The 15,295-nt window shown below is 41.6% G+C and overlaps 1 protein-coding gene across 9 annotated transcripts in view; it reads left to right on the top strand.

Moving 5' to 3' along the window:
* LOC6033822 (MICAL-like protein 1) overlaps positions 1 to 13,512 on the top strand; it is a 61,655-nt gene extending 48,143 nt beyond the window's left edge. For 8 of the 9 annotated variants that reach the window (XM_038258741.1, XM_038258743.1, XM_038258744.1 and 5 more), the window contains 5 exons: positions 3,815 to 6,189; positions 12,197 to 12,332; positions 12,401 to 12,472; positions 12,530 to 12,706; positions 12,837 to 13,512. In XM_038258741.1, coding sequence (XP_038114669.1) covers positions 3,815 to 6,189; positions 12,197 to 12,332; positions 12,401 to 12,472; positions 12,530 to 12,706; positions 12,837 to 12,917 — 2,841 coding nt within the window. In that variant the 3' untranslated portion in view covers positions 12,918 to 13,512. Of the gene's footprint in view, positions 1 to 2,603; positions 2,883 to 3,814; positions 6,190 to 12,196; positions 12,333 to 12,400; positions 12,473 to 12,529; positions 12,707 to 12,836 lie in introns of those variants that run through there. The other variant, XM_038258748.1, reaches the window with a different exon arrangement.
* The last annotated feature ends 1,783 nt before the right edge of the window (positions 13,513 to 15,295 follow it).

Genomic DNA, 15,295 nt, shown 5'->3' with positions numbered 1-15,295 from the left:
AATACCCAGTCTTTCAAAAATATATAAACAAAATATTTAAAGCGCCAGGCATTATGTAAACCAAAATTTTAACAATTTTCCCTGATATGCCAAATGAAAGCTGATGTAGGGGGGATGGGGGCAAGACGGCCACCCTAAGGGAGAAGTCTAATAAAATTTACACAACAGATTATTTTGATCTCAAATTACGTACATATTGTTCTACTACTAGTCCATTATAGAAACGACATACATTAGTTGGTCTAAAAACCAATTTTCAATACTCTTCAGCAATTTAAAAAAATTGAATCGTATATAACTGAAATACGTGGGGTAAGACGGCCACCCATGTGGGGTAAGACGGTCAGTGTTAGAAATTAACCTAATAACTTTGCTAAATCCACCCAAACACTTACATGGTTGGTTGAACAGACTTCTCTGAACATCATAACTATTTTGGTTGAAAAAAATCAAGTTTCAAATGTGAAGAAAAATGCTGTTTAAAAAATTTCATATTTTGGTTCAGTAAATTTCTATTATTGCGACCACATTTTATGAAAAACTGTGAATTTTTACTACAAAACAAACACAATTTGATGCAAAATAATTAGTTTGTGTATTTTGTTTAGAATAAGTAAATCAAAATTATGCAAACAATATTGAATTGACGATTTTATGAAAAGTTTGATAGGATTTCATACTATTCAATGAGTTTTGCTATATCACAGTAAAGAATGTTGTCGAAACGGTAGTTAACAGCATTTTGATTGAAAATGGATTTATTGAAAATGCTTTTCCTTATCTACAAATATGTCTTAATAGTCAAAAAACCACCAAAAATAAAACCTATATCAAATAAAATTTACAAATTACGGGTGGCCGTCTTACCCCCGGAGGAGGTGGCCGTCTTGCCCCCAAATAAATTATTTTTTAAAACGTTTTTTTGCAAATAGCTCATCGCATTTTTTAAACTTTTTCGAGGGACATAATCTAGGGAAAACTTCAATTTAACATGAAACATATTTGAAGACAGGAAAACATATTGTTATCAAACAAAAATGCCTAAGTTGTTTTTCATGAAAATTACATCCAGTCTGAAGTTGAAAAATTATTTGTTTATTTTAAGCTATTTTTATACTATTTCAAACAATATTTTTGGCAAAGGTGACTCCATATGCACTATTCAGCATGAGGAACAGTATTGCTAAACATTGTAGTAATATTCATTAGTATACTTATTAAAACAGTGGGGTGGCCGTCTTTCCCTGCCTGGCCGTCTTACCCCTAGCTCCCCTATGTCGAATATTAATTTTAATGCTTTAAACATTCAACTTGTTATCTGTTCCCACAACCAAATCTGAATTTTCAGAATACAATTTGAAAAAAAAATAATCAACTTCGGGAATTCCCGGGACAAATTATCAAAAAATCCCTGGATTCGGGAATTCCCGGTTTTCGAAAAATCCCGGGATTTTTGTCCCGGGGAATCCCGGGATGGACGCACTAATACTGCTGGAAGCAAATTGGAGAATTTTAAGTTTTTTATGGTTTTCAATGCATTATATGTTTGTCTGGAACCTATGCACACATGCTACATGCATCGTAAATAGTCGAAACAGATTTCCACCTAATAACAATGTCGCATTTTTTATGGGCCATACTGTATTTCAAGTTTGACTTCATATAATTATATATTGACGGAAATCTAAAACGAATGCATACGATGATGATGGATTTTGTTTTGTTTTTTGAAACGTTATTTAAATTATAGTTAAAAAAATGAGAAAAAAACATTACATTTCGACAGTCACAACCAGGAAAAGCTTGAAGTCTTCAGGGATATTTTGATGACAGAAGGATTTTTTGGAATCATGCGAGTCTGGCCAGGATTCCTCTGGAATGTCCAATAAAGGGATATTTTTCGAATCATCAGTTTTTTATTTGGGTATTGAGATTCATGGTTTTCATTGCAAGATACTAGACATGTCAAATTTTGGATTTTACAGATTTTGCTTGTTAGGACTTTTATTTTTTTGTCCATTAATGTTCCTTGTCATGTGGTCTTGCCTGTAATACAACTTACTGCACCTTTTTCCATGCAAATTATTTTCTGCTCTTTTATTGTTGTTTACAATTCTATTATTTTGTACAGTAATTTTGAATGTAACGAATGAGTAAAATCATACAAAAAAAATGAATATGTGCAAGGGAGGAGGATTGGTTACATAAATGTAAACCAAATTATCAACTTCTAACTTACGAAACATCTTTTGAAGGTTGTCTATTAAGTCCAGCTTGGCACCTAACCACATGCAGCGCACTATCGAAATAACAAAAAGCATCCAATTAACACTAAGAATCTGTCAGTGTGGTTTTCGGATTAACACCTCTATTTCTAGCTATGGGCACACCTTTTCTTCCCAGTTTGACCAAATTGCGCGACAGTGCAAATTAACCACATTCACGTTTTATTTTGTTTTTGCTCACTCGTGTTTGTTTCTTCTCTTCTCTTTCTCCTCTCTTTTTACCCCCCCATTTTCCAACCCATTGTAGGAGGATAATAGTTTGGACATTGTGGGTCAATATAAACCAGAAATTTTCTGCTAAGAAAGAGCAAACCGTAAAACAATCGTATACATATAGAAAAAAAAAACCGTGCGTAAATTAGGTTAGGTTTAACGTTTTGGGTTAAGTAAAACAACACACACGCGTGCAGCCGTTTGAAAAAGAAACAATTTTCGATCACGACCGAGAAGACGACGACTGTAGACCCTTCCAAAAAAAATCACCCAGGCATCCCCTCCGAAGGCATATCATCGTTGTTTTTCAGTAGAAATAGATTGAACCATCCTCTCATACAACCTGTGCTGAATCGTGTGTGCGTGTTTGGTGATACTATTCAGGTAAAGATTTATTTTTTAGTATTTTGTTTTCTTATATTTTCAGTAGATTGTCCCTTTAGAGTGTGTGAAGTATTTCGGAGAGTGCTGCACTGCAACACTTTTGACTGTTGAAAGTAGTAGATTTGAAAACCCTCATAACAATTGGATCGTAGCTTGTGTGCTTCTCGATATCATCTCCTTGCCTTACGAAGGTTCCATGTGCTTTCAGTGTAATGTCCAGAATGCTTCCAAGCTTGATGTGCCACGTGTTTCGTGCGAAAGATCATTTGTATAGCCTTTCTAGGAGCAACAAAATTTAAGGTTGTTGATGTTACCGTACTTGCTTGATTTATTATATTGGTGTGAAAGAGAAAAACGACTCTCTTCGACAGAATCACGTTTTTCACCCTGTTTCACATTATTGTTTACGTCACGAGCGGCTTCGAGAGAGGACATTGAGAAGAAAACTTGTTTTGTCGAAGAGAGCTTTTTTCCTTGGTCCTCTCTCACAGTATGACAGTGAGCTAGGGAGCAACTCTCGTTGATCTCGATACGTCACAAGTTTTCACTCTCTCTCTTTTTCTTCGCATTGATCTAGTTTACTCTCCCTCTACAACAATCTGGATTCCAGATTCTGGAATAAATAAGACAACAGGAGAAATCTAGAGAAATAAAAATTTTGTTCGGTACTGATTTCTCAGCAAGCTGATGATTAAAATATGTCATTTTCTGTTATTTTTTTTTCTTTGCTTGTATTTTTATCATTGTTCAGAGATTTTAAATTTTTACTTATTGTTCAGAAGCAAGTTCGGCAACAAAATGTCTGGCTACATAATAATCATCAGAAAGGTTATACCAAATGTATGCATGTTCAAAATTTCCTAGCATGTACTCCTGCTCATCATCCTCATGTAAATTTCCGACCATCCTAACCCAACCTCCTCTCGTCCCAGATGGCAAACTCTGCAACGGGTTTCGTGGGAGTGCCCAAGCGTGAGCCCTGTCGCAAGTGTGGCAATCCGGTGTTTTTCGCCGAACGCATCAGCTTCGAGCAGAAACTGTACCACCGGTCCTGTCTGAAGTGTGCCCGCTGTAACGCTCAGCTCACACTGGGCAGCTTCTACGAGACGGAAACCGACGGCGAGTACTGCTGCGAAACGTGTCCGGACGAGGAGATTCAGCTTAGCCAGAGGCGTCGATCGTCCGCCGGTGCGTCTGCCGATTCAACGCCGGCCGCGGTGGTCACCAATGGTTCGCGATCGGAAGGAGCGCGTGTCAACCGAAGTAGCAGCAAGCTGCTGGATCGGATATCGTTCTTTGAGTCGGCCCCGCTCAGCGATGAGGAGAAAACATCTAACCTGGTGAGGAGGGCCAAGATCAGCAGTTTTCTGAAAGATACGCTGGAGTCTTCTGGAGACGGCTTGGAGAATGGACAATCGATCGAGGTTAAGGAAACGAGCAAACTTGCGGAACCGATCGAGAGTGAAGAGGAGTCTTCGTCGGATGATGAGCCGCCAGAGCCACCAGCAACGGCACCTCCAGAGCTGACCGTCTCCAAGGAACTGGAACTCGCTGAACCTACCACAACTGAGGAGGAAGCTCCAAAAGAGAGTAAGGAACAATTGGAACCTGTTGCCATTGAAGAATCGGTCGAGGTCAACCCTGAAAGCACGGTCAATACAATTGATGAAACGGAAGAATCTCATAAAGATCTTGAGCCGAGTCGACGGAGTTCCAGCACAAGCGAGCAAGTAGAGGCTGCTGAAGTTACGCCACAGGAAGACAAGGAAGTCGAAAAAGCTGAAGACGTTCTTGTAAGAGATGTTATCGACCCAGTGGTGGATGTGGAACCAGCGCATGTTGAAGAAGTTAAGGCTTCGGAAGCATCCAATGAGACTGTTGCTGAACAATCAACGGAGGAACTGCCTGAAGTTGTGGAAAAGGTTGAGGAGCAGCCAACGATTAGTATTAGTGAAGAAGTGCCTAAGCATGATACCGAAGTGCGATCTGAAGTTCTTGTTGCACCCGTGCCTACGACTGCCGTAACGGAACCAGAAGACCAGAAACAAGATGTTGATTCCACTAAGACAAAAGAACTGTATCCGACAGATTTGAATCCGTTTGGGGAAGACTCGGAAGGAGAGCAGCAAACAACCAGCATCACCAGCATCAAACCAGTTCCTTCAATGCGAAGGGTCAGCACAAATCCGTTTGGCAGTGACGAAGAAGAAGAGACATCGTTACCGGTAGCGGTGAAACCACCGAGACCTCCACCTCCAAAGCTCAAAACAGCCGTGCCAGCAAATCCATTTGACGATGAGGACGACGAGCCGGAGCGCGAAATCGTCCCGGTCATCGTCAAGCCATCACCACGCCGAACGCCGGTCCCAACACCGCGTAAACAGCACAATCACAACGATTCAATCAGTTCCATGGAGACTTCGTTGATGTCCAGCCAATTCGGCGGATCGAGCATCTCGCTGGCCTCGTCCATGGAGAGTGGTCCCTCGAATGCAACCATAAGCCGGCGCAAAAAGTCCAGGGCACCGGACATTCCGTTAGCAGCATCAGTTCTTGCGAAGGTCTCAACGGAGAACCTGGCCGGTAGTACGTCAACAACACCCCGCAAGAAGCGACTGGCGCCACCGCCACCACCACCAGCCATCTCATCCACTCCGAAACAACCCGACTCAAAGTCCACGCAACGTCTCATAGCTCTGGATGCCAGCTTGATCAACAACGACGAAGACGACATCCCCCAAACGGACCCCCTCGGAAAACCTCCAGCCAGCGATGACTCGGTGGTCTACCGAAGGACCATCGTCCCCCTAAAGGTCGACGATGACAGTCTGGAGTCCGGCACAACCCCAGCCGTAACCAGCGAGCGCCAATGGGAGAAGATGAAGGACAACAAGGAGGCCCAGAACCGCAACCGGCAGTCGCAAACCTCGCCGACCAGCTCGCAGAACAACGACTCGTACAACAGCTTCATCTCGAACAAGTCCCAGCAGGGCAAGTGGAAACGACGCAAGGGTCCGGCCCCAGCGCTACCGGTTCCCCTGCCCGAGCGCAAAGCCATCAAAATGCTCCCGCTGAAGGAGATCCGCCAGGAGATGGACATTATCGAAACGCAACAGCAGGGTCTCGAGAAGCAGGGCGTCATCCTGGAGCAGATGATCCGCGAGCGGTGCGAGGGGGTGGGCCCGGAGATGGACATCACCGGCATACAGACCAACTCGAAGGAGGTCGAGGATCTGATCATGCAGCTGTTCGAGCTGGTCAACGAGAAGAACGAGCTGTTTCGGCGGCAGGCGGAGCTGATGTATCTGTGAGTATTGAAGAATTTGGTTTTTATTATTAACTCAGGTTTTGGATCCCGTTAACTTTTTACAAAATCATGACTTTTTCCACAAAAAAAGCAAAGTAATCCACTTTGACGACCCTCGGGTCTTTTGTAGTCTCTGTTGCAAGTTTCGTTATGTGTGGTCACCCAAAACCTCTTTTTCTCCATCCGATAGAAGGCGTGATCAGGCAAATCTCGTCTCGAAAAATGCCGTATGGGATTGAACCCAGGCCTTACTGGGGTGAGAGACTACCACGCTAGCCACTACACCACCGGACCCGGACTTTTTCCACAGTCCTTGCCAAATTTAACTTAGAATTGAATTTTTTTTTTGAATTAAATATACTTTATTGAATCTTTCTTATAATAATTACATTTGGTTTACATAATAAGTGGTCAGCTGTGGCTCTTCAGCTTTAGTATGCTTTTCGTGATTTAAACACTGTTCATTTTCATAACTTTAAAAGTATATGATTTATCATTTTTGTAACACTAGGTACAATGAGGAAAAAAAAAATGTTAAGAAAACATAACCTAACCTAAAACTAACTTAAACTTATCATAAACTAAACCAATCCTTGAATCAAGGGGTATTCAGATATAGCACATTTTTCCCTGAATTTCAAACATTTTTCTTGAATCTTCTGATCCAACATTTTTACTTCTGCTAATTCATGAACCTCACTTGATCTTGTCCAGCCAGGAACATTCAAAACCATTTTGAGTACCTTGTTTTGGACACGCTGGAGCTTCAATTTATGAGTTCTAGCGCAACACTCCCAAACAGGTACTGCATACTCAATAACGGGGTAAATTATTTGTTTGTAAACTGCTAGCTTATTTTTCAAAGATAGCTTTGATTTTCTGTTAATTAAAGGATACAAACACCTGATGAGAATGCTGCACTTGTTCAATATTTTGTCTACATGCTGCCGAAACAATAGTTTCGAGTCAAGTATGAGACCTAAATAGACAACTTCCTTTGACCAGGGTATCGAAACATCATTCATTTTATCAAAACATCATCCTTTGGGGCAAATCTGGCCGATTTGGAAAGTGGAAAAATGATGGTTTGAGTTTTGGCTGCATTTATGCGAATTTTCCAGTCGCCAAAGTATTCGGAAAGAACGTCAAGACCCTTCTGAAGACGGCCAACTAAATATCTGGTTATTTTACCCTTATAAATAACGGCAGTGTCATCAGCAAAAAGTGACAACACACCATTACCAGGAAGAGTAGGCAAATCAGATGTAAAAATATTGTACAGAAGTGGGCCAAGAATACTTCCTTGGGGAACCCCAGCATCAATGTTGAATAATCCAGAAGCAATCCCATTCAGAAAAACCCTGAACGATCTCTCCGAAAGATAGTGCTGGATAATTTTGATAAGATACATTGGAAAACCGTATAAATACAGTTTATGTATCAAACCATCATGCCAAACATTGTCAAAAGCCTTCTCAACATCCAACAAAGCCATAGCAGTTGATTTAGACTCAAGCTTGTTCTGCTTGATGATTTTAGTTACTCTCGTAAGCTGATGAGCAGTATTATGTCCCTTTCGGAAGCCAAACTGTTCATTCAAAATTATATTATTATCGTTGGTAAAATCCAAAAGCCTTGAATAGATGACCTTCTCAAAGAGTTTGGACAGACTACTCAAAAGACTAATGGGACGATAACTTGTTGGCGATGTTGGATCTTTTGAGGCTTCAAAATTGGTATGACTTTGCCCAGTTTCCAATTGGTGGGGAAGTAACCAAGTTGCAAACATTTATTGAAAATATTGGCTAGATGTTGAAAGAACTGATCACTCTGTTTTTCAACACTAGATTAAAATGTTATCAAAGCCTGGAGCTTTCATATTTTTCATTTGTTTAACTGCAACTTTGACTTCCTCACCAGAAACATGGGAATCTGCAGGAAATTCAAAGGTAGAGTCATTGATTGTTGAAATACTATTGGCAACTGATGTTTCTTTACGGCTGGTCATGGAAGCGCCAAGATTATGTGAACTAACAAAATGAAGCCCAAGTGCATTTGCCTTTTCCTCGGATGTAATCAAAGGAGAATCCTCAACAATAAGAGGAGGAATAGGCTTTGGTTTGTTTTTAAGAACTTTTGAAAGTTTCCAAAATGGTTTTGAATAATTCCCAAGCTGGCTTACATGTTTTGAAAATTCTTGATTTCTGATATTGTCAAGTCGGTCTTGTATGATTTTGTTCAAATTGTTCACTGAAATCTTTTGTCATAGTCCCCAGTCCGTTGATATTGTCTCCTATAAACATTCCTAAGTCTAATCAAGTGTTTAGTATCTACGTCAATATCAGTTACCTTAAAATTAACAGGAACCTCCCGAACGTTGGCAGCCTCTGCTTGGTTGATAGCCTGCTGGATCACCTCCAGCGAACGATCAATATCAGCAGAAGTTTCCGGGTGTTGATCATAGTCGATGTTGCTGTCGACCACTTGCTGAAACTGCTGCCAGTCAACGTTGTGGTAATCTTTCCGGGTTGGTTGCCGCTGCGGAGTAACGGAAGCTCCAACCTCCACAACCACCGGATAGTGATCAGAACTCAACTCTTCAAACACCTCAGGATGAGCCACGTTCTCAGCCATATTGGTAATGAAGAAGTCGATGATTGAGTGATTCCCAGACCGAGCCACCCTCGTTGGACGATCCGGACTCACAACGTTGTAGTATCCGTTTTGCAGATCGTTGTGCAGAATCACTCCGTTCCGATTCCTCCTGCTGTTGCCCCAAACTTCATGCTTCGCGTTGAGGTCACCAGCGATGATGTACTTTGCGCTCCGCCGTGTCAGCTTCTGGATATCGCTCTTCAGTTTTGCTGCTGAACCATCTCTGGAATTCACCTGACGTGGGCAGTATGCAGCAATGAAGAGTACTGGGCCAACAGAAGTGGGAATTTCCACCCCAACGGCCTCGATGATGTCCAGCTTGAAGTGTGGCAGCCGGCGTGGCTTGAGATCACGATGAACAGCGACAAGCACACCTCCTCCTCCAGAGGTGGTCCTATCGAGCTGCGTCGCGATCTTGTAGTTTTGCAGATAAACTTTTTCACCGGGCTTCAGATGAGTTTCCGTGATGGCAGCTACGTCGATCTCCTTCTCGCGAAGAAAATCCACCAGCTCTAAGTTCTTCCTCCTAATGGAGCAAGCGTTCCAATTCAGCAGCTTGAGGGACCTACGATCCATACTGGATGACGAACGAGGTCAGCACTTCAATCTGCTGGGTCTTGGTTTTGCATCCACGCAGTGCAGCGGACATCTGTTTGAAAATATTGAGGAGTTCGGTTGAGGTGTAAAGATCATTACCATTTTCCTCAACTGCTGGTTCTTGGGTTGGTCTTGGCTCCTGGCTGAAGCCCGGTGGTGGCGGTCTCGGCTCCTGGCTGGAACCCGGCCGTGGATGATTCATCTCAGCTCTCTTCCTGGGATCCAACGGCAACGGTGCCAAGTTCGGGACCTGGCGTCGCGGTTGAAGAGGTGGAAAATTTTGCTCCACCAGGGCTGGAGGAGTTCTACGACGCTGAGGCTGATTCTTCGTCGATGCTTGCTGCCGAATTTTCACGAACTCAGCTCTCTTGGGGCACTTTCGGTCGGTTGACGAATGCTCACCGTTGCAGTTGAGGCACTTCACCAGCGAATCTTGGATGCACTGGGATGTGATGTGCGCATCGGTACCACATTTGGCGCAACGACGCTTCAGGTGGCAGTTCTTACCTCCGTGCCCGAAACCCAGGCAGTTGAAGCATTGTGTGACGTCACGATGCACTGGTCGGTATCGCTCCCACGACACGATAATGTTGAAAACCGCTCGGATTGCCTTCAGCTCAGGAAGCGTCGTCGATCCCTTAGCCAAATGCAGCAGGTAGAGCTGGTCACGGTACTTGATGTCTTTGTTGCGTCGGCTCATTTTGTGCACGGCCAACACATCCAGTTTCAAAACTTTTAGCTCGGCAGCTAATTCCTCCACTGGCATGTCGTACAGACCTCTGACGACGATTTTGTACGGCTTATCCATGACGACATCATGGGTAAAGTACTCCGCCTCGTTTTCGGTCAAGTAATCCTTGACCAGTTGATAGTGCTGCCTGGATTGCACCAGCACCTTAAATCCGTCCTGACACAGACGAATGTTGCCTTGGACTTTCCCAGACTTGATGAGTTCAACCAGCCCCGCACGAAAGTCGATCGTTGCTGCTGATTGCCTCACATAAAAGGAGGCAGTTTCTCCTTTCGCTGTTTCACTTCATTCTCCTTTGCTTCCGCTACCTGGTCCTCGTCAGGCAGTCCAGCGAACTTGTTGTTCTTCAAAAGCTGCTCCTCGTGCGATGAAGAGTTCTCCTCCTCCTCATCCATCGGTACAGTACCGTCGCTCTTTTTCGTCTTTTTGCTGTTCGATGTCACTTCCAAAAGCACCTTCCTTTTGGAAATCCCCGGTTTTTGGCCATCAGTTGATGCCTCAACCTTCCTTTTGGAAATTCCCACTTTTTTGCCTGCTTGAGCCGCAGGTAGGGCAATATTGCCGGCGTTCTGCGCCGGGACGCGACGAGTCATGTTGATTCAGACAACCTTCACCAACGAATGCTCGGATAACAATGAATTTAACTTAGGATATTCGACTCATCGAACATTTGGGTGTTTTTGATCAAGAACGTCCTTGAAGCTCCAATCCAATTTGCAACATTCTGCAACCAAAAAAAGAAATAATCCGATTCTAGGTCCGATGTCCAATGTAATATTTTTACCCCAAAAGAATACATTAATAAAAAAGTCTTTTTGTTCCTTTTTTTTGCTTGAGTTGTTATAAATATAGCCCCTGATTATTTTCTGTTCGATTCAATGGGCTTTTCAAAACAGAAAAAGAGTCATGCCCGGGCTTTAACAGTTGCAGTCATGCAAGTTACACTGAGCAAAACTTCCACTACGTATCGAAGTGTTTCACACATGATCTGACCCTGCTCGTGCACGCTACCACTGCGCCGGCCGGCCAGTTGAAAAAGGGAGTTTTTTGAGCTACTACTTCTAGCCTTCGTTCGCAGGCTTGATAAAAGTCGCGCAAAATTCAATCAGTGAAACACATTAAATTCAAGCGGAAAATCCCGTTGACTTTCAATAGTGCCTGTTTTGGGTAGATGTTAAGACCAATTTCAAGTGTTTTCCTCATCACTTTGAATAGTTCAACACAAATTCATGATCAAATCACTTGAAAAGCTTGAGCCACCAGAATGAAAATAGCGTGTCAAATATTACCAAAATGTCAATCGCCCAAACAATTGAATTTGATAGTGGATTGGCTTAAACTTTAAACACAAATCAATTAGATCTAAGATGTGGCTTTATTCAATCATTCAAGTGTTTGGGCGCTTGAATAAAACGTGTGGCGTATTTTCAGTGTATTTTGACAAATGTGAATACATAGTGTATTCGCTAATTCGAATGGAACTGAGCGAATCCGAATTCGCTAATCGGAATGACTGACAGCTGTCAAAAGCACAAAACCACGTGCTCGGAAATCGTCGAATAATGGGGTTAAAATGTCAACTTTAGGTTGACAACTGGTTTTGACGTTTCAGTGGTTTTAGATTCGAAAACGTTCGAATTAGTGAGCATTCGAATTAGTAGACATTCGTAGTAGATAAATTCGAATTAACGAATCCACTATGATGCCAATTTCAGTATTCAGTTCAGTAATTTCGGTTTCAGTTCTTAGATATCCTCTAGAATGGGACATATTATTTGCACGATTACCAACATTAGAAAAAAAAGTGTGACTGTCATTCCATGGCACGCTTTTTTGTAATGTTATATTGGTACAACTGCATGATTTTGACATTTCGGGCGTGCAACATTCGTAACGCCATCTTCGCTTAAAAATCTAGATAGCGCCACATTATTTGGTTTACTTAATGTTTCGAAAAGAAAATATCCTACAAAAAAAACTAATGATTTCGTTACTCCAAAACAGGCGCCGCCAGCACCGTTTGGAGCAAGAACAGGCCGATTTGGAGTACGAGATCCGACTGCTGATGGCCCAACCAGAGCGTAACAAAACCGACTCCGACAAGGAGAAGGAGGAAGCCCTGATTGCACGTTTGGTTGAGGTAGGACCGCACATGAGCATTCCTGTTCACATTCCAGACTGCAAATTGTCTTGTTGGTTTTGTTTCAGATTGTCCAGATGCGAAACGAGGTGGTCGACTGTCTGGAGATGGATCGGTTGCGGGAAGCGGAAGAAGATATGGTAAGGTGTGACGGTATTCATTTTGGATTTTCCCCTTAATTCTTTTCTTCCGCGCAGAGCATCAAGCAAAGCATCGAAGAGCGGGCAGCCAACCAGCAGAGGCACGGCAAGAAGGACTCCGACACGGAAAAGTCTGCGACGGGCGATTCGACGATGAAGTTGTCGAAAAAAGAGAAGAAAAAACTCAAGGAAGCCAAGAAGCTGGTCAAGTCGAAGAAAATCGATTCGGAAAAGGTAAGAAAAAGGCTTTTCCTACCCCAAGCAAAAAAATAACTACGACATTCGATTATTGAAATGGGATTTATCAAAAGCTCGTTTGGCACATCATGATCTTATCCACTTCCTCTTCTTTTTTCTTGGGCAGGATGCTGACGACACCGAGAGCAGCACCAAAGAGAAAAAGAAGAAAAAGAAGTTCTTTGCCGACTTTTTACACCACAAATGAGATGAGCGATGGCTTCGGTTTGAAGGATATAGTTTTTTTTGGAATCACACATACGACGAAAGACATAGGCTTAGCTTGCGAGAGGACTGAAATTCAATTATTTACCGAAAACAACCAAGTTATCGAAATTGAGAATTTTGATCTAGATGGTACTTAGGAACACACAGAAGGCCCTCCAGGAGCCCAGCTTCACCACAGAAACACGCAAAATGGTTCCACATTCCAGTTACTGTTAAATCTATTCAAAGTTTACAAAGAGAAAAAGAAGAAGAAGAAGACAACACTAAGCAGTGATGTATGTAGTTAAATATCTGTGTAATCATTATATCATTTGTGCCTTTCGTTTCATCCATGTTTCAGTTTAATTTTGTTTAAGTTTCTTTTTGTGTCTTTTGTGATCGTCCCTTTTGTCATATTTCAGAAAGCATTTATTTAGATAACGCAAAAATGTACACCGATGTAAAAAAATGACGTGTCTAAGTTTGAATAAGGTTTCTTCACACATTTTTTTTTTAATAATTTGCGACAATGCAGATTTTTTTCTGTTCAATATGTGAATATATCAGCAATAAAGTAGACGCGTATATGAAGCTTATGAACTGCGTTTTATTTGTTTACATGGGAAGATGACATTACTTTACTTCTATAAGGTTAGTATGAAGATCAGAAGGACAGGGGTCAAGAAATAGCTTTACGAACAACAGAACAAAGGAGAGCGAGCGATTTCTTGGGGCTTTTCTTCACCCTCTCTGACGCGCTTGCGCTGCCGCTGCTGCCTATTTGATTTTTTCTTGACCGGTTCCTTCCGAAGTGCGTATACCGCTATATCTAGGGGTACGTTCCAAAAAGTCACTTCAGGATTCGAAGTGACGACCATTGGATTGAGATTCCAACTGCCGACCAGCGACTCCTCCGATGCTAATTACGCCAATTAAACCATAAATAAAAGTGTTGTTGAATTTCGGACAAAAAATGTAACACCTATTTCATTTCTAGCCATATAGAGACGATATATTTATTTTGATCGTTTCTTTTTTTGATATCCAGACACAATCCACTATAGTTTTATATTGGTTCAACATTGCTTTTGAATCTGATTCGTTCTAGAATTGGACTACATTTAGAAATTTGATTTCCGTTCCTACACTTATAAAAAATAATCTATTGTTCGTTTGTTTTGCCTACTCTCGCAAAAAGAAACTCCACTCCGCATCTCAGCGATGCAAACCCGTCGCACTACAAGACTAAAACCGCTATCGTTTCTAGTAGGATAAGCGGGACTTTCTTCTTGTGTTTTTTTTTCGCCAGACAGAGCCAACAATTCCGTTTTGTCTAAATCCCCCTTTCCCGTCATATTCCCGTACAGTCAGTAATAATTGTTTACATCTAAAAACTATACAACAATGTTCGCTACAAACACGTGTTTGTTTTTTATTTTTTGTTTCTTTCATTTTCAGTAACAGGAAGTTCAACGTTAGAATTGGATGTAGTTTATTTAGTTGTGTTTCTGTTCTGGGTTGCCTTTATTAGTAGGATACCGCATTTGTAGTTGTTCACTCAATTCAAAGTTTGCTCGACTAAATCTATTGCATTGCAAATGTGTTTGGCAAATCCGGCGTGCCAGTTCAGACAAATTACAAATTCTTTCTTCCACCTAAATCCACATTCGATGCAGCATCATTGTTTCAACAAAGTTTAGATCTAATAGTAGACACTTACGGTACTTTTTTTTGCTTTGCTCTCTTTGAGTTACGTCTATCATCGTTGATTTATTTGTTAAGTTTTATTCACTTGTTTGTTTCCGCCTTAAAACTGGGCCGGTACATAATATAACACCAGAAAGGATATCAGTTGCAATGATCCGATAAGATTTGCCTAGTGGACGCTTTACGAACGAATTGAAGTAAACTTTAGAATACGATGTCAATGGGCACATCTAGTGTAGGAATCTTGACGAATGACTAGCTTGAAATCGATCATTGTTGTCGGGTTGCAGGACGCAACCCGAGTTAGGAATTTCTCACTGTTGCTAAACAATGTGTGTTTAAATTAGCTAATACACTTCACTGTTGCGAGATGATAAAAGTAGAAATTTGCACTGCCCAAAAGGCTATAAAACGTGTACATTACATCTATATAAATATATAATGTTAACCAAAAGTTTCCAAGTACACCGGCAACAATCACAATCTAGAATTGTTTTATCTAAATCTGCTTACTACAGTTGACAAATATAATAGATATATTTCGATTTATCTTTGTAACGTCGTACTGTTGGCAAAACATTTACTTCATATGTACTTTAATTTCGTCGGGTCCCACGTAAAGGATATCTTGTTTTGAACATGTCAGATAATTGGGGCATTATTTACACTGTT

The sequence above is a fragment of the Culex quinquefasciatus genome, chromosome 3 (genome assembly GCF_015732765.1).
Source record: "Culex quinquefasciatus strain JHB chromosome 3, VPISU_Cqui_1.0_pri_paternal, whole genome shotgun sequence".
Lineage (NCBI taxonomy): Eukaryota > Metazoa > Arthropoda > Insecta > Diptera > Culicidae > Culex > Culex quinquefasciatus.
The sequence above is the reverse complement of the archived record's forward strand: the minus strand, read 5'-3'. Positions and strand labels throughout refer to the sequence as shown.